Raw genomic sequence first — 27,400 nt, forward strand, 5'->3', positions numbered from 1 at the left:
CCTTTGTCAAAAGAGCTGGCACAGTAAACATGATTGGCGTGCTACTTGTCTTCAGCAGTATAGATGCTTGTTTGTGGATTAAATGTACGTAGTAAAGGATCATGGAAGACAGGAATTTTCCTTAGTCAAAGCCAAGTGCAACTGTTGCCATTGTTTGTGGCCATTTCCACTAAAGATGTAGAAGGGGCTTTCCAGGCTGAGTCTTAGGAAGTCATAGTATCTGAGGGATAGAAAATAAATATGTCACAAAAAGGTATGTCCATGATCATAACAAAGTCTTGGGCCCGTTTTAAAATAGAATATAAGCTTTATTATCTGTGAGATATTAAAATAAAATTACTTATCATATTAGATATATTAATGCTTTTTAAGTACTGTGTTAGCAATATTTTATTAGGTATAAGAAATGTCCAGTTCTCTCAATTAAAATATGCATTTATGTTTCATATTGTAGGAGGGAAAACAGTTAAACCAATGTAGTTTGTTTTAATTGCCAATATGGACTAATTTTATGCTGAAATATATGTATATTTCTGCTGTGTGTTGATTCACTAGAAAGATGTTAATACACTATATAAATATCCTTTTAACAAATTAGTATGAGATTCCCACTTTAGGTCAAGACTTTCTCTGGGATAAATATGGAAATATATATAGGGGAGAAATGGGCTCCATCCTTGAAGTATTGGCCTTGGAGGGAGAAGATTGGATGATAACCTTCAAGTTTCACTATTTGATGTTGCACCAATGACCGTGGATGTTTTACTTAATTCCCTTTCCTCAGAAGAAGTGTGCCTTTTCCAGAGAAAACCGTGTTTTGAATATACAGGGAATTTCTGAATAAACATTATTGACTGAGTGGCTCTGTTCTGGTCGGCTTCCACTGTAACACAGTGCAGTATGGTTTGCTCCTCTTTCTGTTTCCAAGGCATTATGGGTATGAGTGTAAGCATGACCCTCAGATGGCTGTGCAGTCAGGAGCCGGTCACGCTGAGATGTGTATTATGTACTGAACATTCCCAGGGTACTGAATCTTTAGCCATCTCCTTGCAGGGATGCTATGGAACAGACTGCATCCCAAATGGCTCCATTTCACAACTTTGGATGTTGGCTTTAGATTTTTTCCCTCTCACATGCAAAGTAATGGAAGGATTAGCCATGGCATCCCTGGTGTCTGTGACTACTGGATGTTCAGTCCACAAGGAATGAACAAAAGACAATAGTCCTTTGTCATGCTCTAGTTGGTGGCTTACTGAGTAAGAAATTCTTGAGAATTTAGAAATCCTTTTGTAATTATTACTTGCTTTTTATGTAGTGAGTATCCTCTTCTCTGCTGTAACAGAATGCCATAAACTTGGTGGTAAGCATGTTCATTTTCTTGTGCTTCTGTAGCTGGAATCTGGAGTCTGCAAGTAGAGTTCTCCTGAATTCTCTTGTCCTCCTGTGTAAGCAGACCCATGTGCTAATCTCCTCTTCTTAGAAAGAAGGCACTGATGCTAATGGGGCCTCATGTTGTCTTAAATGCCTCTCCAAGTACAGCCTTATTCCAAGGGCCTGGCATTAGGACATAAGTTTTTTGAAGGGGATGTAATTCAGCCTCTAATGCATTGGTGTTTACTACACTCTAGATATATTGTTGTTCTGTTTAAATACCAAAGAAATTAAACGATCTTTCAAAAGTCAGGCCTGTGTAGATTGTCAGTAAAGAGAACAAACCAGAACATCCCTGCTTTTTCGATTGCCTAGCTGCTGAGCCAGATCTGCCCTTCTCTTACACAGAGCCTCTCATTCCTGGCTTACCCCAGATCTACTTGAGGAACGTTTACACATGATTTGACTGACTGGAAGCAATGGGTTGAAACTTCTGGGCTCGAATCTGCACATCCTGTTTTTAAAGATCTCTAGACTACTTAAGCGCTGCACTCTTTAGAGACCCAGCAATCAAACAAGAAGCTGTTTGAGAAGAACTCTTGGCTACTCTGTCCAGTTAAGTAATGGTGACACCCACCACAGTGGCCACTCTAAGACAGTTTCTAGTTTAAATAGCAAGAGGTTTACAAAGCTTGAAGGAGTTAGACAGAAATCACATAAGTAGTTAGATAGCAGGGTTCTGTCTCTAACACAGAGAATAGTAAAATAGTTCACAAAACCAATGTTTATAAAATTGTTTATTTCCAGACTGAATTCATTATCTGGAAGATTACTACTAGAGGCAGGAAGACTCCAAAATGCAATCTTTAATTGCTATTGCACACATATACACTTACACACAGAAACAAACACACACACACACAGCCACCCTTTAGCCAGCTAGCACTCTGAGACATCAATGCTTCACTGTTGCTCTTCACATGGTCCCAACATAATTCTGGGATAGAAACCACAGTCATCAATTGTGAGAGTAGATATAGAAACGGCTAAGAGATGTGTAAACGTGGCACTTCAGGCTACAATGGCGATTTGGAGTACATAGAACCATGGAAAGAAGTCTTGTCGCATCCATTACCCTGGATAAAAACCAAAGTGCACAGACAAACCAGTGAGCTAAACTGAAGAGTGAGTAGGGTCTGTGAGCAGACAAAGGCAGATGTTTGACAGTTTGCAAAGCAGGTACTGGAAGACTATCATTGAACCAGGAAATGTACAGGAAGCTAGGCTGTCACAGAGCTAAGTCGTGCTGATAATGCAAGCTAATGCAGACAAGAACATGTGCTGTTTCAGAGCCTCAGCTAATGCAGACAAGAGCATTTGCTGTTTCAGAGCCTCAGCTAATGCAGACAAGAGCATTTGCTGTTTCAGAGCCTCTGGGATTTTTTTTTTTTTTTGAGACAGAGATAGTATCTTGAGGCCTCAAGTTAGGTCACTGTTGTGGTAGAAAGACAGTCACTATAGTTTGATTATTCTATACCTTACCCAGCAAAACTATCCTATTTAATGAGGGCATTCCCAAATTAATAGAGTTTGCAGCTCGGTAAGTGATGGGTAGGAAATTCCTCATAGAAGAAATATGCATTTACCTACTCTCAGATTCATACATGTCCAGGCTCAGCATCCTTAGGCTGTCATGGTGTTCGAGCACGGTTAGAGTTTGGAATGCTTTAGATTTAGATGCTTAACTGAAAGAGTCTATGTAAAAACTTCTAGATCTAAAAGACTAGAAATATCCCAAGCACTCACAGCCCCGTATATCTTAGATAAGTAATTCTCAACATGTATTGGTCACAGAAACACAGCGTCTGCCAGTGAGCAGGAAGGTGTACCCAGCAGGGGCATCCAGGAGCCAGTGGGCTACTCTGTAGCTGTTGATATTTCTGTATGCTGTGTCTGGATTCCTTTTCCCTTTCTGCAGACTTGAGCTGCCTTTTACTGTGACTTCTGGGCAGGTCTTGTGATGGCATTCCATTCAGTCTTTTTTTTTTTCATTTGCAAAACTGTGTTTTGTGTTTGCCTTTGTTTTTGAGGGCCAGTTTCAATGAGAACAAAATTCTTGTTGAAATTCTTGACCTTGTAGCTTCAACACCATGAAACTTGGTTCCAGCATCTGCTGGCTTTCTCAGATAGGATGATGCTTCTTCTATCTTCTTTTGGTTTTACTCTCTGTCTTAGTTAGGGCTTTATTGCTGTGAAGAGACACCAGGACCATGGCAACTCTCAAAAAAGGAAAGCATTTACTTGGGGCTGGATTACAGTTTTAGAAGTTGGGTCTGCTATCGTCATGGGAGCACACAGGCAGACATGGTGTTGGAGAAGGGGCTGAGAGTTCTGCATCTGGATTGGTAGGCAGCGGGAAGTGAATGTTTTTAGACCTGGCTTGAGTGTTTGAGTCCGTAAAGCCTGTGCCCTTGTGATGCACTTCCTCCAACAAGGCCACATCTCCTAAGAGTCCCATTCTCTGTGGTCCTGTAGGGGCCAGTTTTATTCAAACTACCACATTTTCCTTTGACATATCTCTTTGGCAACCTAAGTTTCCTCTCTTCTGAGACTTTTGGAAGCTTCCTCATGGCCTCCCAGAGTAATATTTCTGTGTACTTGTTCTGTCAGGGTTCACTAAACCTCAGTCCTCGGCAGAGTGAGAGATGAGTGAAGGAGCCCATAAAAAGCATACTGGGTAGTGCCTGGGTCCATGCCTGTGTCCTCGGGGTGAGTCCCCAGGTGCACATACTTGCTGAGACACAACACACTGTGCATCGAAGTTCTGGACCTTTATATTATCTCTTCTATATTTTACCCTAGACAGTGAAACATCACGGCACTTAGGAGTATAAATCTTATTAACAAATGAGTCTATTTTTACTAAATCTGGGAGCTTTACTTACCAATTTGTTTTGATAACATTTTTTTCAATCACTCATAGATTTTTATTTATTTCCTAAATATTTAAGGTCAAAGTTAAAATTGAAAAGAAACTAGTTATTTATGAAAGACACTTGAATATAACACACACATACACACACACAGAGACACAGAGAGAGATAGAGAGAGACAGAGACAGAGAGACAGAGAGACAGAAAGACACCAAGAAACTAGTAGATGATTGAGAGAAGGTCTCTGACTATGTATCCCTGACTGGCCTGTACTATGTAGACCAAGTTGGCCTCAAATTCAGGGTCTTACCTCCAGAAAACTGGTATTAAAGGTGTGTGCCACTATATCTAGCTCAATTATGTGTTATTAAGGAGAGAGTTTCACTATACAAACATACCTAAGAGTCAAGTCATAGACGGTTGGAAAGGAATACATGTTGACATGTATGTCCAAAGAAGGAAAGAGGGAGGGAGCAAAGGAGGGAAAACACAGAAGAAAAGATGACTTGAAAATCAAGATATAGAAGTCCCACGTTCTTCAGCTTCTTTGATTCCCAGCAGTGCAAAAATGTGACATCCAGGCTAATAGGCCAACACAATACTAGGTAGAAACATGAACTCATGAATTTAACATCCTTGAGGCAAGTATTACTGGGTCCTTCCCCTGCCACACACTACCATGCTTGCTTTTCCCGGTGACAGTTGAATATCTTACCTTGCATGCTCCAAGTTCCCAATACATATGCATGCTAATTCATTTATCACTTAGAAGGGTTTTCAGTGGCAGCCCTCTCATGTATGCATCCATTCAAATAGGATTTATCATGTGCCTTCAGCTAAATACTTTTCTGAGTTGAGCATGACCTTCAAATCATGAGTCTTGTATTTAAGAGAGAAACTCAGCTGATGATGATGACGACGATGATGACAACGACGATGACGACAAGGAGGAGTAGGAGAAGAAGAGGAAGAGGAGGAGGAAACCCTTTGAGAACAGGGAACTAGGCTCTATCATGTAGAGAAGGGTATCCACTCCACCTTGCTAACAATGAAAGTCGTTCTTAGAGGAGGGCATCTAATCTTAGACCTAGGCAAAGAACAGAGAGGCACTGAAGATCTGGAAGCAGAAACTGAATTGTCCTTTTGCCAGCTTCACTAGTAGATGGAAATATCACTATAGCAACGGACCCATTAATTAAAAGGTTGCTTTCCTGAGGTGTGATGGAGAGAAGCTGGGGACCATCTGTCTTTCCGGGAGACTCCCTGGCAGATGAGTCATCGTCCAGATGTTTGGGAGCACACACAAGGAGCAGAACACAGTGCCGGTCAGCAACTGCCCTGACTTGGCTTTCAAGGCACAAGAGGAAAATCCAGGGTCAGTGAAAATAAACATGATGGGCCCCAAGGCTGTCATAGTAACCTGGTGTGTGTTGCCTGTGGGAAAATCAAGATAGTACAGAAAGTCCCTTCTCTTGGCCAGTGAAGCTCTCGTGTCACCATGGTGAACATGTGTACCCAGGAACCGGTGAAGAGAGCAGTCAAGTGCACAGTGGCAGTGCCCAAGATGCCCCTGCCTTGGACAGGCAGTATTCTGGGCTGCATCCTGGAACCCTAGCATACCTTAATGCAGTCCTCAGTTGACCCCTTGGTCCTGGTTCACATGAAACCAAAGTCTTGCATTTTTCTTTATATGAAGTTCTGTGCCCGGCAAGCAGTCAGCATTGAACTAGTGCTCTCAAGAAGATAAGTGAAAAAAGAGAGAAAGCCAGTGTTCTCTTTGGCCTGAGAGAATGACATGCAGCAGGGTAGAAACTTCAGAGTCCAAGTCATTGCTCTCCTGAAGGGACTTGTGGACAACCCTTTGCAGGGCACATCTGCTAATTGCTATGTAAATGCACTACAGGGAATGAGCCTGCTGAGAAGGAAGAGACTCCTAATTGTTTTCTGCCCATTCATTGTCATTTATAGGTCCCTTGGTATAGAACTTGGCAAACGTGGCTTAATAAAATACCCAGAAAAATGAGCTCTTCTTGTTGGCCTAATGTGACACATTGTTGCCAACACGTAGTGACATCAGCACACAGGGAGCACTTTCCTCTTGTATGTGATCCTCAGTTCTTATTATGTCCCTTCAGGAACGTTTAATGGGATCCATTAAGTGCAAAGCACAGTACTAGAAGTGTCCAGAGGGGTGCCCATGGTTCCTCCCTCAAGGAGCTCACAGGATGACCACTTCAGGAAATGCACAAATTGGCTCTTATGCTTCAAATGACTTTTTTTTAAAGGTTGATTTGATTACATGAACAGACCAAACTTTGTCTTGGTGTTGTACTTTGCAGATTCTTCTTTCTCCTTAGCCCAGCTACCCAAGGTAACCCATTCATCTCATCTTATAAGCTATCCAAAAGTGTCTCAGCCTTTTATTCCCAAGTGGCCACTTTGGTCAATATGAGTGCTATGAACTCTGTAGAGGATGTATATACAGGACAGGAGGGCTGAGCTATTTGTGAAATCCCAGTATTAGAGGTGGGGTAAGGCTAGCTCTCAAATCTGGAAAAATTGAAGCTGTACCTAGTAAATACCCAAATTACTAGTCCTGACTACTAATCCTCAAAGATGTCACTCCTTGAAGTTAATAAATGCAAGATGTACTGTGTCTCCACCTAAGAATACATTCCTGAGGATGGACAGGAGGTAAAATGTCTCATGGCACCCTTTACTTCCATGTCTCTAATTGGGACAATCAGTAGACACACCAAAGAAAATTCTTCCCATCTAGACTGAATGTTTCCCACTGGCCTGTTTCCCACCAGTTAGCCATTGGTCCTGGATGTGTGTGTGTCTGTGTGTGTGTGTGTGTGTGTGTGTGTGTGTGTGTGTGTGCATGATCCCAGTTTCAGCACCAGTTGAATAAAGAATCGAGGACATGGCTGTTCCTCTGTATCATTGAGGAGAAAGTTTATTGTAGGTATGAGGGAGAAAACTGCCAGAGGTATCTGGAAGGGTCCATACTGAACTGAAGGTATCTGGAAAGATCCACACTGAACTGGGCCTTAAGAGGAAGGAAAGATTGAAAGAGCAAAAAGAGGAAGAGAAGAGAGAGGGAAGGGGAGGGAAGACAGACAACATGGGAACAGAGAGGCCAAGAGAACACAGAAGCCAAAATGGCTGAGTGATATTGAGAAGAGAAGCCGAGGCAAGGGAAGCAAAGCCCGGAGCTAGAGAGATCTGGGGTAGGGGGTGGGGTTGCCTGTCAGGATCATGTCATCATGGGTGCTTGTGAGTAGAGAGAGATGCTGGGAGAAACCTGTGACCAGTGTCTGCTTTAATACATTAAATAGGCTCCTCAGTTAGCCATTTGTCCTGGGTTTCTTTGAGACCTACCACCACCAAGCCAGGAGAACATGCAAAGAACACCATTATACGTGAGTACTTTGAGATAAACTACCCAGTTTGGCTTGCTTTTTAGTTTTTAGAAATCTCAAGTATTTGTACACAAGGTTGTGTCTTCTGATGCGTTTATCTCTGCTGGGCCTTTCTATGCCCTCTAATAAAATAGTTCCACAAAATATCTAGCTACCTTAGGACATTAAAGCTTCAGCATATCTTTCAGAACTGACTTCTAATATTTGACCTGAGTTTTTCTCTGGACATGGTGAAATTACAGAAGGTGAAATGTCATGGAGTCATCGTCCAGGAGCTGAGCAGCATGGGCACTAACAGGAAGGAACATGGTGTTTATCATCTGGTCAAATGTGAAGGCACCTGGGGAGACAGGAACAGCGCTCCGCTGTCATGGAATTACTGGGGTGCTGGATAGGAAATTTCTTGAGTAGCTAAATACAGGGTTTTCTGTTTATTTATTCTCATAAACATTTTGCTTTCAAATATTCTTTCTTCTTTTAGCACAGGGGTCAGCAAATGACAACCACAAGTCCAAAGCTTCCTGTATCTATGAATGGTTTTGTACATTTAAGGAACTAATTTAAATGTTTTGAAAAAAATTAAGAGAAAAGTATTTCACAACACATAAGCATCTTGGAGATTTTATTGAACCACAGGTGTGTCATCTTCCAGAGACTCTTAACAAAATATATCAGATTACATAAAGAGAAAGGGGATTAAAATTTTTTTAATTTACTTTCCATCCCTATCACCTTTCCTTCCTCTCTTCTAAGCCCCACCCTTCTAAGTTCCTCCCCCCATTGCCCTCTCCTCTTCTCTGAAGGGGAGCCTCCCTTGGGTACCACTCCACCATGACCCAGGGCATCTAGTCCCAGGAGGACTAGGCACATACTCTCTCACTGAGGCCCATCCAGGCCGTCCAAGTAGGGGGAGGGAATCCATATGGCAGGGAACAGAGTCAGACCACTCCACTTGTTAGGAGACCCATATGAAGACTAGGCTGTGCATTTGCTACAAGTGTGTAGGGGTTCTAGGTCCAGCCCCTGCATGCTCCCTGGTTGGTAGTCCAGGCTCTGTGAGCCTCCATGGCCACAGGTTCGTTGACTCTGTGGGTCTTCTTGGGATGTCCTTGACCCCTCTGACTTGTTCACTAATATCCCCTACTCTTCCACAAGATTTTCCAGGCTCAGCTTGATGTTTGGCTGTGGGTCTCTGAATCTGCCTCCATCTGCTGCTGGATGAAGCCTCCCAGGACACAGTTATACTATGTTCCTGTCTGCAAGCATAACGGAGTATCGTTAATAGCATCAGGGGTTGGCTCTCTCCCGTGGGATGGGTCTCCAGTTAGGGCAGTCATGGAAAGCTGCTCCATCCCAGTCTCTGCTCCATTTTTATCCTTGCACATCTTGAAGGTTTTGTGGGTAGATTGATGTCCCCCTCACTCCTGGGGAAGTACTGCTTTATGATAGGAGGTGGCCACTTCAGGCTCTATATCCCCCTCTGGTAGGAATCTCAGATAGGGTTACCGTCATACACTCCCCATATCCTTTCCCTTCCCAGGCCTCTTCTTCTACCCAGTTCCCTTTCTCCATCAACCTCCAATGACTATTTAGTTTCCCAGCCTTCTCTTGTCCCCCTCCCCACACCTATTTGCCCTCTCTGTCTTCCTCCTCACCTCTTCTTCTACCTAGTTCCCTTTCTCCATCAACCTCCAATGACTATTTAGTTTCCTCATCTAAGTTCCCATTACTGCCTTCAAGAGCACCCACCCATCCAGTGACTTCATGACCTCCAGGCCCCACCTTTTAAATGCTTTAAAGCCTCCCATTAGGTTCTGTGCTAGGAACAAGCCTTCTATGGCAACCCTTTGGGCAACATTCAGAATCCAAATTATAGTACCAGCCACGAGCAATATGCTCACGCATTAGCTGTGATACTGCTCTGTTACAAGCCCAACACTGAGCTGCATCAACAAAGTGTGTTTCCCCCAAAGCTGGAAACATCTCTGGCCCTCAGAAATAAGCACATAGTATGTCCTGCTCTGTAGTAGGCTTTGGTTCCTTCACCCTGCACACACTTGTGTGTCTATGTTTTGGTTTGGTCAACTCAAGTAACAGTGTCATATCTAGTTTCTAAATGTCTCTGTCTTTCATGTAGCATCTGCTAGTGTGGACTCAGGGCACAGACTACCTGGTCTTGTTCCATGCTGGAGGGCTCACAGTCCAGATGTAAGATGCCCAGCACATGGTAGCAGTGAAGCAATTATTTATACCATAAACTAATTATCAGATAAACAATTAGAAGATCAACATTTCCCCCTTGTTCTTGCTGTTTTCCTGGAACTCAAATGTGTGATAGAATTTTCTCATTCTCCCTTCCGTGTCTCATAAGTATTATTTTAAGTTTATCTTTGTTGCTGTGTCCTCCATTTTAGATGAGTAACTCAGTAATATCAAATTCACTAAATTTATCTAGCAAATCTGGGGCTTGGTTTGTATAACGATCTGCTCAAATAATGGAATGAAGATATTTTTATGTCTGGGACTCATCTTTTAATGGAATGCCATATTTTTTAGTTATAAAGAAGTGTCTTGTTCATGGGATAAGATGTGATTTATTAAATTATTATTTATTGAATTATCTTTAAGTCTATTAGTTAAATTATTTTAACTTTATTAAATTATTATTTAGTATATTATTATTTATTAAATGACTACTACTAAACTCAGCTTACATTTATTTCAGTATTTGTCTTAGACTGTTTTTGATTACTGTAACCAAACGTCAGAAGCTAGGTGCTGTATAAGGTAAGCAGGTGGTGTCTTAGAGTTTCATTGCGGTGAGAAGACACTGCAGATACAGCAGCACTCAGAAAGGAAAACATTTCACTGGGACTGGCTTAAGTTCATAGGTTCAGTCCATTATTGTCATGGCAGGAAGCATGATGGCACAAAGGCAGACACGGTGCTGAAGAAGGAGCTGAGAGTTACATATCTAGATAGGCAGGCAACAGAAAGAGAGAGTGAGACACTAGGCCTGGCTTGAGCACTTGAAACTTCAAAAATTGCTCCCCAGTAACATACTTCCTCTAACAAAGCCACCCTCCTCCAACAAGGCCACCCTTCTAAATAGTGCCATTCCCTGGTGACCAAACATTCAAATATATGAGTCTTTGGGGACCATCCCCATTCGAACCACCACAGATGCAGTTGTAGATCTCAGTTTAGGAAGCTGGAAGTCCAGGATTGAGTAGCTTCATCTCTTTCCTTTATTCAGGCTCCACAACTGGCATATTTCTAAAGATACAAGTATCTCCTCTGAGATCCACTTCCCTAAAGGTTCCATTGTCTCTCAGTAGCATCACCGTGGGAATTGAACCTTGAGCTCATGGTCCTATGAGAAACAGTTATCCAAACTGTGACAGCAGTTACAGATGGGCCAGCAGGGAGAGCTGTGAAAGGCAACTGTCCCAGCAGCTGACACCTGGAAATGGTCACATGATGTGTCATCAAACTCAGTCAACCCCATAATGGAAGGTAAGAAGTGTGTCCCTCAGTGTCAGATGGCAGTAGCATCTCTGCCAGGGCCAAAGAGACAAAGGACAAAGGCAAGAGTATGCTCTCACTCAGCCTTCCTGTAGTAGTGTGAATTAAATATGTCAAGAGATGTCATCAGCTTTTCTATGGCTCAGTAGCAGTATGCATATAAATGTCTACCAGAAAAATCATGGCAAGGTGGGTAGACGAGGGATAAAAATCCTCTGTTAGTGACAAAGTCTTTGCTAAGCTTGTGACTGTGTGCTGAAGGTAGTCCCTGCCATTGCAATGTTCACGTGCCCCTGAGACCAATCAGTGACTAGACCAGGAAGCCTCAGCGGGTCTGTCCTGTGCCACATCAATCTCCCTAACAAGCCCACATCTAGTCCTCCAAGCAGGAGTGGCTGGTCCATCATGTTCATTTCTGAGCTCCTCCCCTGTGATCTTTACCTGTAGGAAGCTGCCTTGCCTACATCACACTTATCTCGGGTCAGCCTACATGAGTTTTCTGGTCAGTGCTGGGATGGAGTAGCTCACCCCTTTAGTGTCAGTTCTAAACCCTTCTTAAGGACTGGTATGCATCCAACTCCCAAGGAAGCAGTTCAGGGCTGTGCTCCAGCTTCTATAGCTTTGATATTTGTCTTTTTCCTGGGCTTAGAGTTTCCTACAGGGTTCCCTCTGCCCCTCAGTGTTGGATGGCAATTGCATCTCTGTCAGGGCCAAAGACACCAAAGAAAAAAGATGATAGTAACCTCTCACTCAGCCTCAGGATGACAGTTTGGAATACAGGTGGCAGCTTTTTCGTGGATCAGTGGCAGGAAGTATAGATGTCCACCAGAAACTTCTGGAGTCAAATCTCTGTCTCAGTGCTATTTCCTGGTAACCCAACCTAGGACAGGAGCTAACATTACAGGAACATATCCCCAAGTGTCAGAATCCTATAAACCTTATTCACCACAAGAGGCCAGAAGAGTTCCCGGGGGTCAGTTTGTAAGGAAGGATGTTGCAGAATCAAGTAGTGAGTTCAGAGGCGGGGAGATGTGAAAAGATGCTGCTGCAGCCTTTAGTTCCCTTCTCATGGTCCTTGACCATCAATCCCCTATACACCATGGATACTGCTTCCATCTTTTTCATTGAGCAACAAGTTTTGGAAGAGATTCTAACACTTTAAAAGTTACCAAGATTTTGGAGAGATGGCTCAGTGGTTAAGGCATTTGTTGTTCTTGTGGGGGACCTAGGCTCAGTTCTCAGCACCCACATGATGGCTCACCATTATCTGTAACTCTAGGGGAAACTCTAGTTCCGGGGGATCTGACTCCTTTTAACCTCTGTGAACATCAGGCATACATGCGTTGCAATACAGATATGCAGGCAAACAACTCATACATATACAACAAAATAAGTCCATTTTTGAGTTATTAAATAATAACATAAAAGGAGAGGAGGGGAGGAGAGCCTACTTTTTTCTCCATTCATATGCCAATCAAGTAAAATTGAGAGTCTGGACTGGACTGGTGCTGGGGAGAATTGAGTGCTGGAAGTGGTGGGGATTCCATGGCTGGGTTGCAGGCACACAGTGGAAACTCTGACCTCTCAGGAAAGTGGAAAGTACTGGAGAAATGAGGCTGTCACCCCTTCCTCTGGTCACTCCTGCATTGTGGACATTAGCTGTCTTATGAATCACTGTCTTCATCACAAAAGGTTTGGGTGTGTGCTGAAGGATGGCCCCAGCGTGAGGATGAAGATGGAGAGAAGCTGTGGGTGTTTCCCTCCATTTCTATTACCTTGATGCTAATGAAGCAGCCATCATTTGAACTGCTGAGTTTCATGTGCCTAGAAGCTTGGCTTCTTAGTTTCAGGCATCTTCTTCCAGCTGGTCACTATCTATACCCAACTCCATTTCCAGCTTATGAAAAAACTTTCAATTTTGTATCAACGCATGTTTCATGTGTTTCTTTATATATCTCCAAATGGAAATCGAAATAGACAAGCAAAAGACCAATAAGACCAAAACAAATGGACAAACAAGATTAAACAAAACAAAACAAACAAACAAACAAACAAACAAACAAACCAAACCCAAAAATAGCTTCTTTTTAAGGAGTGAGAGCTTGTTTCCACTTAGCCATATCAGTGCTGGGATCCCCTCTGGCTTAAACCTGTTCAGGTCTTGTTCATGCTACCAGTCTCTGTGAATCCATGCGTGCACTGGTCCTGTTATACCTGGAGGACAGTTTCCTTGGAGTCATCCATCATCTCTGACTCTTGAATTCTTTCTAATTCCTCTTCCACATACAGCGCTGATCCCTGAGGGGACAGATTTGGTGAAGACTTCTCACGTAGGTCTGAGTGCTCCAAAGTCTCTCTCTGCATGTTGCTCAGCTACAACTCTGGGCTAGTTCCCATCTATGAGAAGAAGAAGCTTCTCTGATAGGGATGGAATGATGTACTGATCTATGGGAATGGCAGTATGTCATTAGGAATCATTTTATGTCATGTTCTTTTAGCAGAATAGTAGTCTAGGTTTGCTCCTAGGCTCATGGCCTGGCAAGCCTCAGGTTCTTGGCCACTTTAGCAGCGTCAGGTGTGGATCTCATCTCATGGAGTGAGCCTTAAAACCAATGAGAAAGTGGTTTTTAAAACCTCCTTCCTATATGGACTGTGATGTGACAATAGTTTTGGGTGATTTTTATTTAAGATCTCCATTTTAGGAAATTTAATATCAATCAGCAAAACCTCAAGTTTAAAACTCAAGATAGGATTTATTTAGAAACACCTCATTCTCCCTCTTATCTACTTAGTTCCTTTGTTAGCTTTGAATTTCTTCTTCTTTGGCATCCAGATGGTTGGGGAAGCAGTGTGTGCATACAGAGTGTGCTGTCTAGCCATGGGTTACTGATTTTGTCTCTTTGAGAACATGGTCACTTTTGGAAATTTTCTTGAAGTCACATCTGTTGCTTGTCCTTGTATATTTTCCCCATTTCCTCATGTTACTGTGAGTTAATATATCAGATAATTCCAGATTTTAGGCACATTCTTGCCCAAATCAATTGTGGAACATATATAAGAAAAACTGAATAAAACCTATCATTTCAACTGACATAGTGGTAGGATTTGGCAAAAGCACATGCTGAGAACTAACAATATAAATGAAATTTCTTATCAGGATTAAAGGCGTGTATGGGAGCCCACAGCTAACATTATGCTTAATGGTAAGGGGCTGTACACTTCCCCTCTACCATCAGAAATAAGATGAGGATTCCCTCTATTAGGAGTTGATTTATATTCTCCCCTAATTTATATTGTGAATCCTTATTCTGGTACATGTGGCTTTCTTAGTGGAGAGACTGACATTCTCAAGGTTAACATAAATTACAATTAGGTGATTTCAGTGGCTCCTTATAATCCAGATGTCCTTTTAAAAGGAGAAAATGTAAGTTCATGTGCAGACAGCAGGGATGAGCCTGCTCAGGATGTTCACCATGTCAAAGTGGTCAGGCACAGCCCAGGAGAGCCTTTGATGAAGATACTCTAAGAACAGCTTGATCTTAGGCTCTATAGCTGCAAGAAAATAAATTTGTTATTTAACCACGAGTCTGCCTGGGGATGCTTTGGTCATTAAGTGCCAGCTGCTCATATGTAAGGACCTATGTTTGGAACTTCAGCATCCATAGAGAAAGTCAGTGGTGGTAGCCTGATCCTGCAAGGCTGGTGCTGGGAGGTACAATGACATATGGATCCCTGAAGCTCATTGGCCAGATGGCCTAGCTCAACCAGGGAGTTTTATTTGTATTATGGGGGTATCTGTATTATGCTATCTCATGTGTCACATTGTGAGGAGATAACTATTTTTCAAGGATGATCACCTGGGGGTTCAATTTTCCCTCACTATGAATGGCATGTTGGGCTTTACCCATATCTGAGTCAAAGTATATTCAGATGAAATTAGAGTCTGGATCTTGATCCTGACGTGGGTTAAAACCTTAGGCTCGGGTCAATGTATGCTGCATGTGAGGAGGATGGGAGCTTTGAGCATTCAGCACACAGAACGTTAGGGGCTGAATTATGCTCCTTGTGTTTGACATCTTTCTTAGCCACTATAACAAATACCTGGGATGACCAACTTATAAAGATAAAAGATTCACCTTGGGCTACTGTTTGGAGAGTTCCAGTTTATGATTAGTTGGCCAATTGCTTTAGCCTGTGACAGAGCTGTACATCTCACCTATTGTTCAGGACGCCAAACTATGGACCAATCAAACAAAATTGTATTCATCACAGAAAATAGACAAATAGCCAAGAGGCACAGGTACATAAACTTCACCTCCTTAACTATTAGGGAAATTCAAATGAAAGCTAAGACATGATGCCATTTGATATCCAATAGGATAGCTACAAGGAAAATAAAATGCAGTGAAGAAATCAAGTGTTGACAGACATAGAAAGTCTGAAATCTCACGCATGGCTGGTGAGAATGTAAAGTGCACACTTGCTAGAAAAGCTTTGCTGATTTCTTCCAAAACCTTTAACATATAATTGTAAAATGATGTAACAATTCCTCTTCTAGAGATCTACATAAAATAAATTCAAGCAGATACCCAAATCTGTGTGTCTGAATAGTCATTATAGCACTGGTCATCACAGTTAAAGGCCCAAGTGCACAAAGGTGGGACAATGGACGGGTGCACTTTCATTTATCCATAAAGAGTGAAGAACTGACTGTGCTCCCATGTAGACAAACCAGGATTCAAAGATCCTGCCAAACAGAAACTCATCACAAGAGGCCGCATGTGGATGATGGTGTCCACTGGGTGTATCTACAGAGTCACAGGGGTGAGGTGGGGGAGGGGAAGTGTGAAATCTGACTGATGGATGTGGAAGTTGAAGTCAATGGAAAGGCTGTTTGCACAACATTGTGAGTGTGCTGAATACCGCTGAATCCGTTGTGAGAAACTGACCTCAATTAATAATGCTTATAAGAAAAGCATTCCCTGTGTCAGTCCTTACTTTTCTACAGTAAAAAGAAACAGATCCAAATGACAAAGGAACTGAGAACAGAGCCAACGGCTCTTTGCCCCTGACTTCTACTTCTATAGATTCTGAGCTTTTGATTATCTCAAGTTCAGTTTCCTTTCGCTGGATTTTTACTTCTGTGGCTAATCACATTCCCACACTGTATTGCTCCAAGAGTTAGAAAACGTAAAGCTGATATGTTTTTGAATCACAATAGAAAACCTGTATTTGGTTGTCTTTATTGATGGTGCTTTGGACCTTAAAGTGTCATTTTTAATGGCAGTTTCTTCTTTTATCTGAGAACTGGTCCCCATACCCAGGTGTGCTTCAGCTGAGTGGAGTGCCATGTTTCTCAGACAAGGTCACACAGTCCCCGAGGAGAAGGATGCAGGAGGGAAGAGGGCACAAGAATTACAGTGACTTGCTGGGCTCTGGTCAGTGACTTCCTTCAGCACATGTTTGTTGACTATGGATGCAAGAAACATTCCGTTTGTGATAGCTCAGTGTTTTAAGTGAACTGTGATCCTGGATTGTATGTACTATTATCTTTGACTTCGTTTATTGTTGTTGTTGGTTTGTTTCTATTTCTTTTGGAACTATCCATTTTGCATTATTCATTTACTTTTTATCATGTCTATTCCTGTATTGCTTGTGTATGATCACATGTAAGCCTTGTGTCTGAGGAAGTCAGAAGAGGGTATTGGATCACCAAGAACTGTAGTTACAGATGGTTGTGCATCACCATGTGGGTGCTGGGAAATGAACCTGGGTCCACTGAAAGAGAAGAACCTGGTTCATCTGAAAGAGTAGGAAGTGCTCTTAACCACAGAGCTGTCTCTTCAGGCCTCGGCTTTTGCTTTGTGACTACCATGAAAGTTACATAAAGTATCTTATACTTAAAATAATTGACTGTATACTAATCACAACTTTATTTTCATCACATAAGAAAGCTATACCTTGACTTCATATTCCATCTCATATTATTGTCACAATTTACATCTTTACAACCTGATGTACTTTAGTTAGTTGTTGCAGCTACTTACTTTCAATACATCCTATTAATATTCATGGGAGTTAAATTTGATTTACACACCATCATGACAACATTGCAAGTATTCTCAGTTTGCCTATGTACCTACTTATGCCTGTGAGTTTTATGGATCCATATGTTTTCAAGGAACTTTGGCCAGCATCTTTTCATTCCTTCAGAAGAGACTGTTTTAGCATTTCATGAAAGGCAGGTCCATACAGTTCCTCAACTTTTGGTAATCTGGAGAAGTCTTTGTCTTTCCTTAATGTTATAGTCTCACCTTTTCGAGGATGTAGTGTTCTTGGCCCATAGTTTTTCATCAGGTCTTCGAGTGTATCAATCCAGTGGCTCCTGGTATTTGGGTTTCCAATGATAAAATCTTCTGATGCCATTGGTCTTCTAGAAGAGCTAGTGTATGAGAAGCTATTTTACTGTTGTTATTTTATTGGGTTCAGGATAGAAGCCGAGAAAACTCACTTCAGACACAGAAGCATAAAAATGAAAGCTTTATTTCTGAGTGCTCAGAGGCAGCCAGTTTGGTATCTGATCCGAGTCCCAGAAGGGAGACTGTACAACATTTTAAAGGATGGGAGCACAAACTGAGGTGGGGAGCTGGAGGGAGATGCTGTTATCCAATTGTATTTTGACATTATAGGTTAAACAAGGGAGTTCCTATTGGAGACTGGGCTGTATCCAGGACAGCTGGCTTTGGGGTCCTTAATTCATTCTCCTAGACATTGTTGTCTGGAGCTCCGTGTAATAAGGGGACAAAGGAGCGGGCCAGCTGCATGCAGTTAATTAGAGCATAACAGACAATTAGTTATATATTTTTACAACTTAAGTACCTTGGTTTAGATAACAGCAATTTCTATATTCTTTATCAGTTAATAGACAATTAAGAAAACATTTGGAGAAGTAGGATAGGTGTTTGCTCCTAGGCCTGAGGACATAAACTTGTTTGACCCTACCAGCAAGATGGAGAAGTTTTCCCTGAGATGGCTGGACCCAGATGAGGCTCTACAGCTATGATGATGTTCCTAGCTTCTCTAGGGCCTGGGATTTTGAATTTAGTTTCTCCCTATCATTAAATGGAGTCTGAAAATGAAACGGTAGTTCTTGAAATATGTTTCTTTTGCTTGTTCCTAACACTTTTTAAGTTTTGAGAATTTGGGATACAAAAATACCGTGACCAAAGCAACTTATAAAAGAAAGTTTTTAATTTGGGGCTCATGGTTCCAGAAGGTTCCAGGTCATAGCTGTCATGTTGGGGAGCATGGCAGGCAGGCATGGGGCTAGTACAGTAGATGAGATCTCACATCTCGGTCCACAAGCATGAGTAAGTCCACAACCATGTCCTCTGTATAGAAAGCTGGCTGATTTCACTTAATTTTCCTTCTATGTTTTCTTGTAGCTCATTGACCTTTGACTTGGTATTTTCATGTTCTTTGGTAAGGATTTTCAAACTTCTTGTCTTTGGGGTCTACTGATGGAGTTTTGTTGTTTGATTATTTTCCTTGATTATTTGTGTTCTTTGAAGCTTATTACTTTAACACTCCAGGAAGTAGTCACCCTCCCCAGGCTTCATGGACAGATTTAAAGGAAAGCAGAAAGTACAAATCAAAACCCAACAAGAAACACTATGGAGACCCAACACACCATGGAGAGTAAACTGGTTCTACAGTCCAAGTCTTGTAAATCTTTGCTGTGGGAGGTCTTGCTCTCTCTATTATCCCTTCTTGAGGTTCTTATGCTGTCTGTGTCCCTGAGCCAGGTTTGCAATTGAAAGCCTATTTTCATAGTGCTGAGTCCTTGCATACACAAAATTTCATTCCTGATCCCTAACCAGTAGAGACTAGTTTCTGAGATGGGAACCTGCTACTGATGTCTGCATGCTTTCTGTCAGAGCTAGTGCAGGCCATGCCTAAGAAGGTACAGGAAATTGTCTATAGAAGGGAGAATGGACAACTCAGGGGAGCCCTCAACTGGTTGAGGGCATACTCAGGTGACAAACATTGCAAGAGTCCCTGGTATGTCTCTTTAGGAGCATCTGTAGGCTTATTATTCGGGCCCATGGCTGGCAATGGGAACCACAGTTGAACTGAATCTTTTCTTCATCCTTACCTGTTTTTGGTTGGTTTCCATTGGCCTGTTCCTTCAGTGTTTCTTGATGAGGTGAGACAGAAGTAAACTGTCCAGGCTAGAACCCCACAGGATGGAGGAAACTGGGCACTCACTACCTTTCTCAATTTTTCCAGAGGGAGAAAGTACAATCTATTCTTTCCTGGCACCAAGCTTTGTTAACTATTGGAGAGCCACTTTACTCATGTTGCAGGTGATATGGTTTTACTCTGAATATACATTCAAAATGTTTATTGAAAACCTCAAAACATCCTTTCTTATATATATTGAAATGTGGTTTTTGAAATTTTAGGGTATTTTTCTGGTATTTTATTTGAAATTTCATTGAATTTATAGACCAAATTCAAGGCAAATTGTATCTTTACCATACACTATTTATTTTATGAATATAACCTATCTCTTTATTCATTCATATAATTTTTATACTCCCAAAAATGTCTTACACATTCTTTTCTGTTAATTCTTAAATCCTTTTTATTAGCCAAAATTCAGTCAAAAAAGTAGTAATGCCATGAGAAATCTATACAGATGTGACTCACATGTTTTTCTGCATTTGATTTATTTCAAGGAATTGGCTTACAGAATTGTTTGTATGAACTGGCTGACAAAGTCCACAATCTTTAGTGTAGATCATCAAAGAGAAGTGATGGGCAGCCCAAGTTCATGGGCCTTCAGACTGAAGCTCCTCATTACAGGCATTACAGGAAGAGTTCTGTTGCCTTCTGTTACACAGCCTGACTCTCTGAGATAGGGATGTCCAAGTGATAAAGGATAGTACTCTGTGTTAGCCTTGGTTTACTTTGGACTTTGTGACTTTGTGACTTCTTAAACTATCATCAGCACCTAGATTAGTGTTTGATCAAATGACTGTATTCTCTCTGGGCAGAGTTGTCATGTTTACAAAATCATTACAAAACAGCTTTGAATGGTAACTAACTTGTATCTGATTTTGTACCTTGCAGTTGCTGATGTAGTGGGATGTATCAGTTTTTGTAAGATGATCTTGCATCTGAATCCCTTACTGAATTTTCATATTTGCTCTCACAGTTGGTCTGTAGGCTTGACTTACATTATGTAGAGACACTCATCATCTGGAAAGCAATCCTTTTGAACATACTATTGGCATGTAATCCCTGTCATTAAGACTTGGCCTTTTCTTTCTTCTTGACGCCACCAGCCCTTGTGGTGATATCATTAGGATTCCTTGCTCATTCTCTGATATCCGTGGGTTGATGTCTAAGAGCCCACCATAACAGATGCTTATGCAGTCAACATTTAAAGATAGTTTCTTGCATCCTGTGTTGTTTTCTTAGCTATTTCTTTGAAATCATTCATGCGTTTGTGTTTTTTAACATTATAAAATGTTTCTTTTACAGTATCAAGAAAACTGTTATGAGTTCATTAGTATGTGAATCTCACATGGATTTCTTGTTTCAAACACATTTGTTTCTGCATAATAAATTTTGATAAATAGAACAAGCTATATTTTACTTTATTTCAATGGTTAGCATTCCTTATAATTTATGTGTATGTTTACAAGTGAAATTGATTTATAGTTTTCTTCTTTGTCCTTATTTAATTTTGAAATAGAACTTATAACTTCATAAAACATTTTAGGCTACTTCTTACTTTTTCTTCCTTAAGCTTTTTTTTTTTTTTTTTTTTTTTTTTTTAGGAGTGGGCTATAGGTCCCTTCTAGTGTCTTAGTGTCTTTCTATACAGTTTTCTGAGTCAGCATTTGTTTGTAATCCAAATTAATATGCCCTATAATAGACAGGAAACCAGGATTTCCTTTGTAGTGAATTTTAATGGGTAAAGCCAACTATATAGCATTGCAAAGGAAATACAATGTCTTTTGTCTGTAGGTTTATAATCAAAATAAGAATTACATTGCCTCACTTTTGTGGCAGTCTTATAGCTTCCTTTTGGATAGCAATGTGAACACTGCCTCACCACCCTCTGGTCTTTCTTCCCCAGGACACACAGGGCGGTTGCTACAGTCCCTGTGCATCACCAGCCTCTCATTTCTGCTGCTTCATATCATCTTCCACATCACACTGGCCAGCCTGGAAGCTCAGCACCGCATCGCACCCGCTTACAACTGTGAGTACCAGCCTTGTGCTTCCCCTCCTGTGTGCACATAATGAAGCCGCCTATTGTTACACAATATGAATCTGTCACATGATTGTGCTATGGAATTCATTGGAATTTTGGTCATTCAACAACCTAGTATAGAGTAACATATGTGTGTATGTCTATATGTAGGATTTGCCATGGAAAAGGAGGGCGTGAACCAAACAATGGTTCCTCAACTTCTGTTAGATATTGAGATCCTATTTAATTGTACAACATAACCATGGGTCTCAGCCGTAAGACAAGGGCCTCCAATCTGTGAGAGCACAGATTAGCAATAGTACATGGATTGTGACACCCACAGTGCAATGTTTGTTATGTCTATGGGAAATGACATAATGCAGACCATTTATTTTCAAACTGGGAATTTTTCAGTTGGTATTTATGAGGAAGCAAATGTCTTACTCAGATCATGAACTTATGATCTGAGCAAGTCAATATATTTACTCTTTGCTTAGCTATTATCTTCCCAAAGAAAATCATACTTTGGTTTCAGTAAAATTTGTATTCGTCTCTTGAAAAAATAAGCAATTTAAGTAGGTGGAATCTAGTCCATGTGTTTTCAGTTAAAACTAAAAGACTCTGAGATATTTGAAATAGACTGTAATAACATTTTTGACTTGTCAGTTTTTCTTTGAGGAACCCATTTGTGGCTTTGAAATTTCCTGAACTTTCATGAGCGCAAGTATAAGGGATGGGAAGTAAACATTGCATTCCTTATAAAATAAAAAGAACAGAATTCTGCAGGCATCAAAGGGTGTTAACTTAAATACAGTGTAGGACTCTGTGATGGATTTTACAGTCATAAATTATTCATTAGCCTTCCATGTACAGCACTTAGACATGTACAGAACTAAAGATTTATTAGGTTCAAAATTCCTTTAATAGAAATCTCTACCCAAATGGTAGTTTTATTTTAAATCTATATTTTAAGATGTAGATGTTTTTCTTTAAATTAGTATGTAATCTATATATCATAAAATCTACCCAACTTAAATGTACAATGTAGAGAGTTTTTTTTACATATTCAAAAGTTGATGCAGTTATTCAGAATGCTTGTTTAAAATACAGTCTTTATCCCTAAACACATCCCATACCCATTGAGAGGTATCCACCACTGTCCTTTGCATATATTGTCATGTTGCTGAGAGATATAGAGGATCCATCAGGTACATTAGCTTAGACAATGAAATTCACTGTCTTTTTTAACTCTGTGTATTTATGTATTTGCCTACATTGGAGCTTTCCCATAATTCTGCAATGATACAAAATGCAACATGAAATGAAGATGTAACTTTCTCTTTACATTTATGTGTTTACTCTGTGTATTTTCTTTCATAAAGTGTGGGTAGACAACTTAAGTGCGTGCCTGCACACACGCACGCATGCACATTGGTTCTTGTTTTGGGTCATCTATTCATGCCTCTGTTTCCCAGGATTTAGGAGAAGAGACTTCCTTAGTGCTGTCAGGCTGGCCTCTTTCCCTTCCTCTTTCCTGTAGGTTAGAGCTGCCTCTCATAGCACTTCTTAAACATTTGGCTTCTCAACACCAGACTATTCCCGTGTCCTCATCAGAAGCATTTGGTATTAGCCAGTAAGTCACGTTGTATAACCTGCACATCAAAGTCTAAAGAGATCCTCCCTTCCCTTTCCTTCATGGTCCCAGATGGAACTCTCCTTTGCATGAATCAACAAATGGAAATCATAATATCAAACTTTAGTTTCAGCGAAACTAAATTCTGACTTGAAGCTTATTTGGATTAAAGTCAAGGTTCCATTGGGAAGTTCCGGTGTTTTTGATGAAGTAACCAATAGGAAAAGGGCTAGGTAAAAGACTGAGTTTTTAAAAACCTGAGTTATTTCCTTCCAACCATAGGCACCTTAAAGGTGGATTTATAGACGTCATAAATTTCTTCTGAAAAATTCTGCTGTTTCCTGGGCCAGTGCTGGCTCATCAGGTGCTGTAGGTTTGTGTTGGGTCTGTTTCCTGTGTAACATTAATATTAATGCATTCTTGAATAGGGATAAAAGAGACACACATACTTCAGAGCTTTGCAGCTCGTTTAGAGCCCAGGGTCAGCATGGATGAGGTGAAAGCCTAGAGAATGTTTAATGATCAAATTATAGAAACTCCTGAAAGTATAGAGAGGCTGGGCAATAGGGATACTGGCTTTTCATTTAGAATTGGCTTTCCATTCTGATGTGATGGTTTGTCTAGTAGATGGAGTGATGTTTTCACTGTCAGGGCTGCAAACACAAAGCCTGTAAATTTCAGATAGCAAAACCAGGGATTGATTTAACCTTTGATTTAAACATAAAAAATCCTCCTCCTCCTCCTCCTCCTCATCATCATCATCATCATCATCCCCATTTGGTTTTTTTTTTTCAAGATAACCTGGCTGTCCTGGAACTTGCTCCTTGGACTAGGCTGGGCACAAATTCACAAATATCTACCTACCTCTGTCTTCCTAGTGTTAGGATTAAAGGTGTGTGCCACCATGCCTGACCCATTTCAATTAATTAATTGACTAATTAATTAATTAATTTTGGGTGCATTGGTGTTTTGCCTGCATGTATTTCTGTGTGAGGGTGTTGGATTTCCTAGAACTGGAGTTATAGATAGTTGTGAGCTAACCTGTGGGTTTTGGGACTCGAACTCAGCTCCTCTGGAAGAGCAGCCTGTGCTCTTAACCACTAAGCCATCTCTCCAGTTCCAAAAATCAAAATTTTAAATGAAAAAACAGATTCCCTCTTGGTCATCAATGTCACACATGGTGAACACATTCCCTGTCTTCAGGATGTTGGTAAAGGAGAAGAAATTGTCTCCAGCAAATGGTGTTCAAATCCAAGACCACCAAGTGTTCACTTCTGTATTTTAATTTTGTTTTCTTAATGAGTTGCTTCTCTATTTTAAACTCATTCCCCCTCGCCATTAAGGTAAAAGCCCCCGACTTCTCTTAGGAATCCAAGACATGTGTTTGGGGGACAACAGTAGCATTTATAAATATTGAGCGCTTGAAAGCTCTCCTCCCCTGGAGTCCAGTGAATATTAACTGGAAGCAGAGAAGAGGTTTTTTTTTTTTTCTTTCTCCCAAGCCACCACCGTTTAGTTTTTTACTGGTTGGCAGATTTCTTAAAGGTGCCATTGTGCTAAACTGAAACATAATCTCTCTCTCTCTCTCTCTCTCTCTCTCTCTCTCTCTCTCTCTCTCTGTGTGTGTGTGTGTGTGTGTGTGTGTGTGTGTGTGTGCAAGCATGTGTGTCCCCTACCCTCCCCCCAAACAGTGTTTCTGTAGGTAAGCAAGCAATCAGTAGGTCAGGGGAGACAGCTGTAAATCTCCCCCAAACGTGCTGTTCCAGTAACTAAAATATTTTCATTCTGTCAGAACCATGCTACTTAAATAACTGTGAATCTGGTTTTGATTATGTCACTGCCTATTACACAGGAGCACTGTGTCTGACTCTGAGGTAGATATGTAGCGGTGTCGTGTCAGAGAAATTTCCAAGCCAGGCCAGTCTGGGTTCCTCTGCTGTACAAAAGCAAAGGCATGCTCTTAATTGGAAGAAACTTTCTAGTTTCAAAACTATACAATCGAATTTTTGATCATGGAAGCTTACCCACAGTACATCTTCTAGCCTAAGACCCTAGAGATCATGGTATTTTGGTCCCCCTCTTTTTTTTTCCTCGATGTAGACAGGATTTGCTCTACTTCATTGAGGATATTCCATATGGTCCTGTGTAATTATCACAGCAGGTCTTTAGGACTAGCAGGGCCATACATCTGGACAGCTGTGGTCTATGCTGGCATCTGTAGCAACTGAGGCAGTGAGTAGAAGCTTTCATGTCAGGCTCTGTCCAGCCAGGGGCCCTTTCAAATCATTGCACGCACAGAATGGCAGGTCCAGTTAGCTGACCAAGCCTTGCCCCATAGGACTGTTTATTCTGCTTCCTCCCCTGGAGGTGTCTTTTCCTTGTGTAAATACAGAGCCAAGTGTGCAGGAATCACTGAGGCAGGAACTGCAATGGTAAAATCAGCTCTGTGAGGACAGGAGAGCTGAGGGAAGCCATGATACATCTGAGCTGTACACCTTGCCCTAGAACCCACATACCCCACACAGGTAACAAAACTCAGTTACACACCCAGACCTAGCACCTCCTCCCTCACACGTACGTCACACATCTTAGCCACACACCCAGCCCAGCACCTACTCTCCAACCCTGAGCTGAGGCTTGAACCCGGGACCTCCACACTTGCTAGTCAAGTACTCATCAGTGGCGTTGTTTCCAAGCCGGAATCTTGAGCACTGATCTGTTGGGAGTCTCTACTACTCCGCTCACTTTTGGAAATTCTAACTGACCAGATATTTAGGACAGCTTCTTCCTTTAAGCCTCCAGTTGGACTTTGGGTATTTCTACTCTCAAAAGACTTAAGTGACTGGGGTTCACTCTATAGTCTTCTCTTGTTCCCCATTTGTCTTTTCAATTGAGCAACTATTTCCTTCAGGTCATTTGATGGCTGTGGTCATAGTTGGGCCTCCTGTTCCCTAATGGTTAAACATCTCAGATCATTAAGATCTATTTTCCATGTTTGAAGAGTTTATGCTATTTGGGCCATGGGTAAGCATCTGAGAAAGACCTCAGTGTTTTCCTCGAATGTTCTTCTGTTCCCAGACCATGTTCAGTGCCGAAATCCAACTGATGAAACACCTGTTTGTGACAGTAAGACCGGTGGGTCAATGACATCACCCCATCCTGCTGCTTGTGGGATGGAGGACAGAGGAGCCCTTTGTCTATGTTTGGTTCCCTAGTGCCAGTCTTCACGGACTTGCTAGCCAATGATGCAGCTTCAAACTTCACTTGGACTTTGCTAATCCTTAATCCTGTTAGCTGCATCCGGATCCTAGGAGTTGTGGTTATCTGATGGGTCTGTCCTGATGAAAATCAATCTATGCCAAAGGAAAAATTTTAAATTGTTTTATATGTGTGAATAATATGGATGGAAGAGTTAATATGAGTGAAATGGGAGGTAAAACGCAAGGGAAGTCACACACCGTGCTTCTTATAAGCTATGCATTGACATCATTTTCTGTTGCCGGCTCTCATTAGGAGAGCTGCCAGAACACTTGCATAACTTGCATCTTGAAGGACCTGGCACTTCCATCTTGCCCTTCTTGCCTGCCCTCCCCTGCTCCATTTGTTCCTTGACTCAGCTGCTACAGGCAGTTATTTTCTTTTCCTGATGAAGACTGCAGGTGCTCCCCCTGCCCCGAGCCCCAGTAAAACAATCTTTAAAAACATACCAACCTGCAACAAAATTGTGGCTCTACCTTTGGTCACCTATCAAGGGTCAGCACTGTGGTCTAACTTCCTCTTATCTGCACTTGTCTAGAAACATGTGGGTATGTATGTACCTTCTCAGCACACATGCAATAACAGATGTGCTAGGACTGATGGTCCCTTCAGTCCCTGGTGACTGAGGCAAATTGATTTCCATCCATGCATTTGCTTGGATCTCTCAGGGCCTTCTGGGTAGCAGCTGAGACAATCCCAGTGGAAGACAAGTTTGTCATCAGTTCACTCGGTGGAATTAGGACAGAAAGAGCTTTTGCAACTCCTATTTGCTAGACTTGCTGCTCCTGGTAAGATGAATGCATATGGCGTTTGTTGTCAAAAACCACACCCAGGAAAAAAAAGTGAGGTGAGGAGTTCACCCTGTGGAAACGAAACAGTCCTCAGGGTGAAGCCCCGGGGCCCATGCTGTGTCTGTCTGTGTCTTGATTTATGTTGGAGAAGTATTCACCGAATAGTGTTTAACTTATGGAGCAGCATTTCCAGTCGG

The 27,400-nt window shown here is 41.5% G+C and overlaps 1 protein-coding gene across 1 annotated transcript in view; it reads left to right on the top strand.

Moving 5' to 3' along the window:
- Piezo2 (piezo type mechanosensitive ion channel component 2) overlaps positions 1 to 27,400 on the top strand; it is a 368,900-nt gene that overhangs the window by 116,541 nt on the left and 224,959 nt on the right. The window contains exon 3 of the mRNA XM_028774207.1: positions 21,405 to 21,530. Coding sequence (XP_028630040.1) covers positions 21,405 to 21,530 — 126 coding nt within the window. The remainder of the gene's footprint in view (positions 1 to 21,404; positions 21,531 to 27,400) is intronic.

This window comes from Grammomys surdaster, unplaced genomic scaffold (assembly GCF_004785775.1).
Source record: "Grammomys surdaster isolate TR1022 unplaced genomic scaffold, NIH_TR_1.0 239, whole genome shotgun sequence".
In the NCBI taxonomy this organism is placed as follows: domain Eukaryota; kingdom Metazoa; phylum Chordata; class Mammalia; order Rodentia; family Muridae; genus Grammomys; species Grammomys surdaster.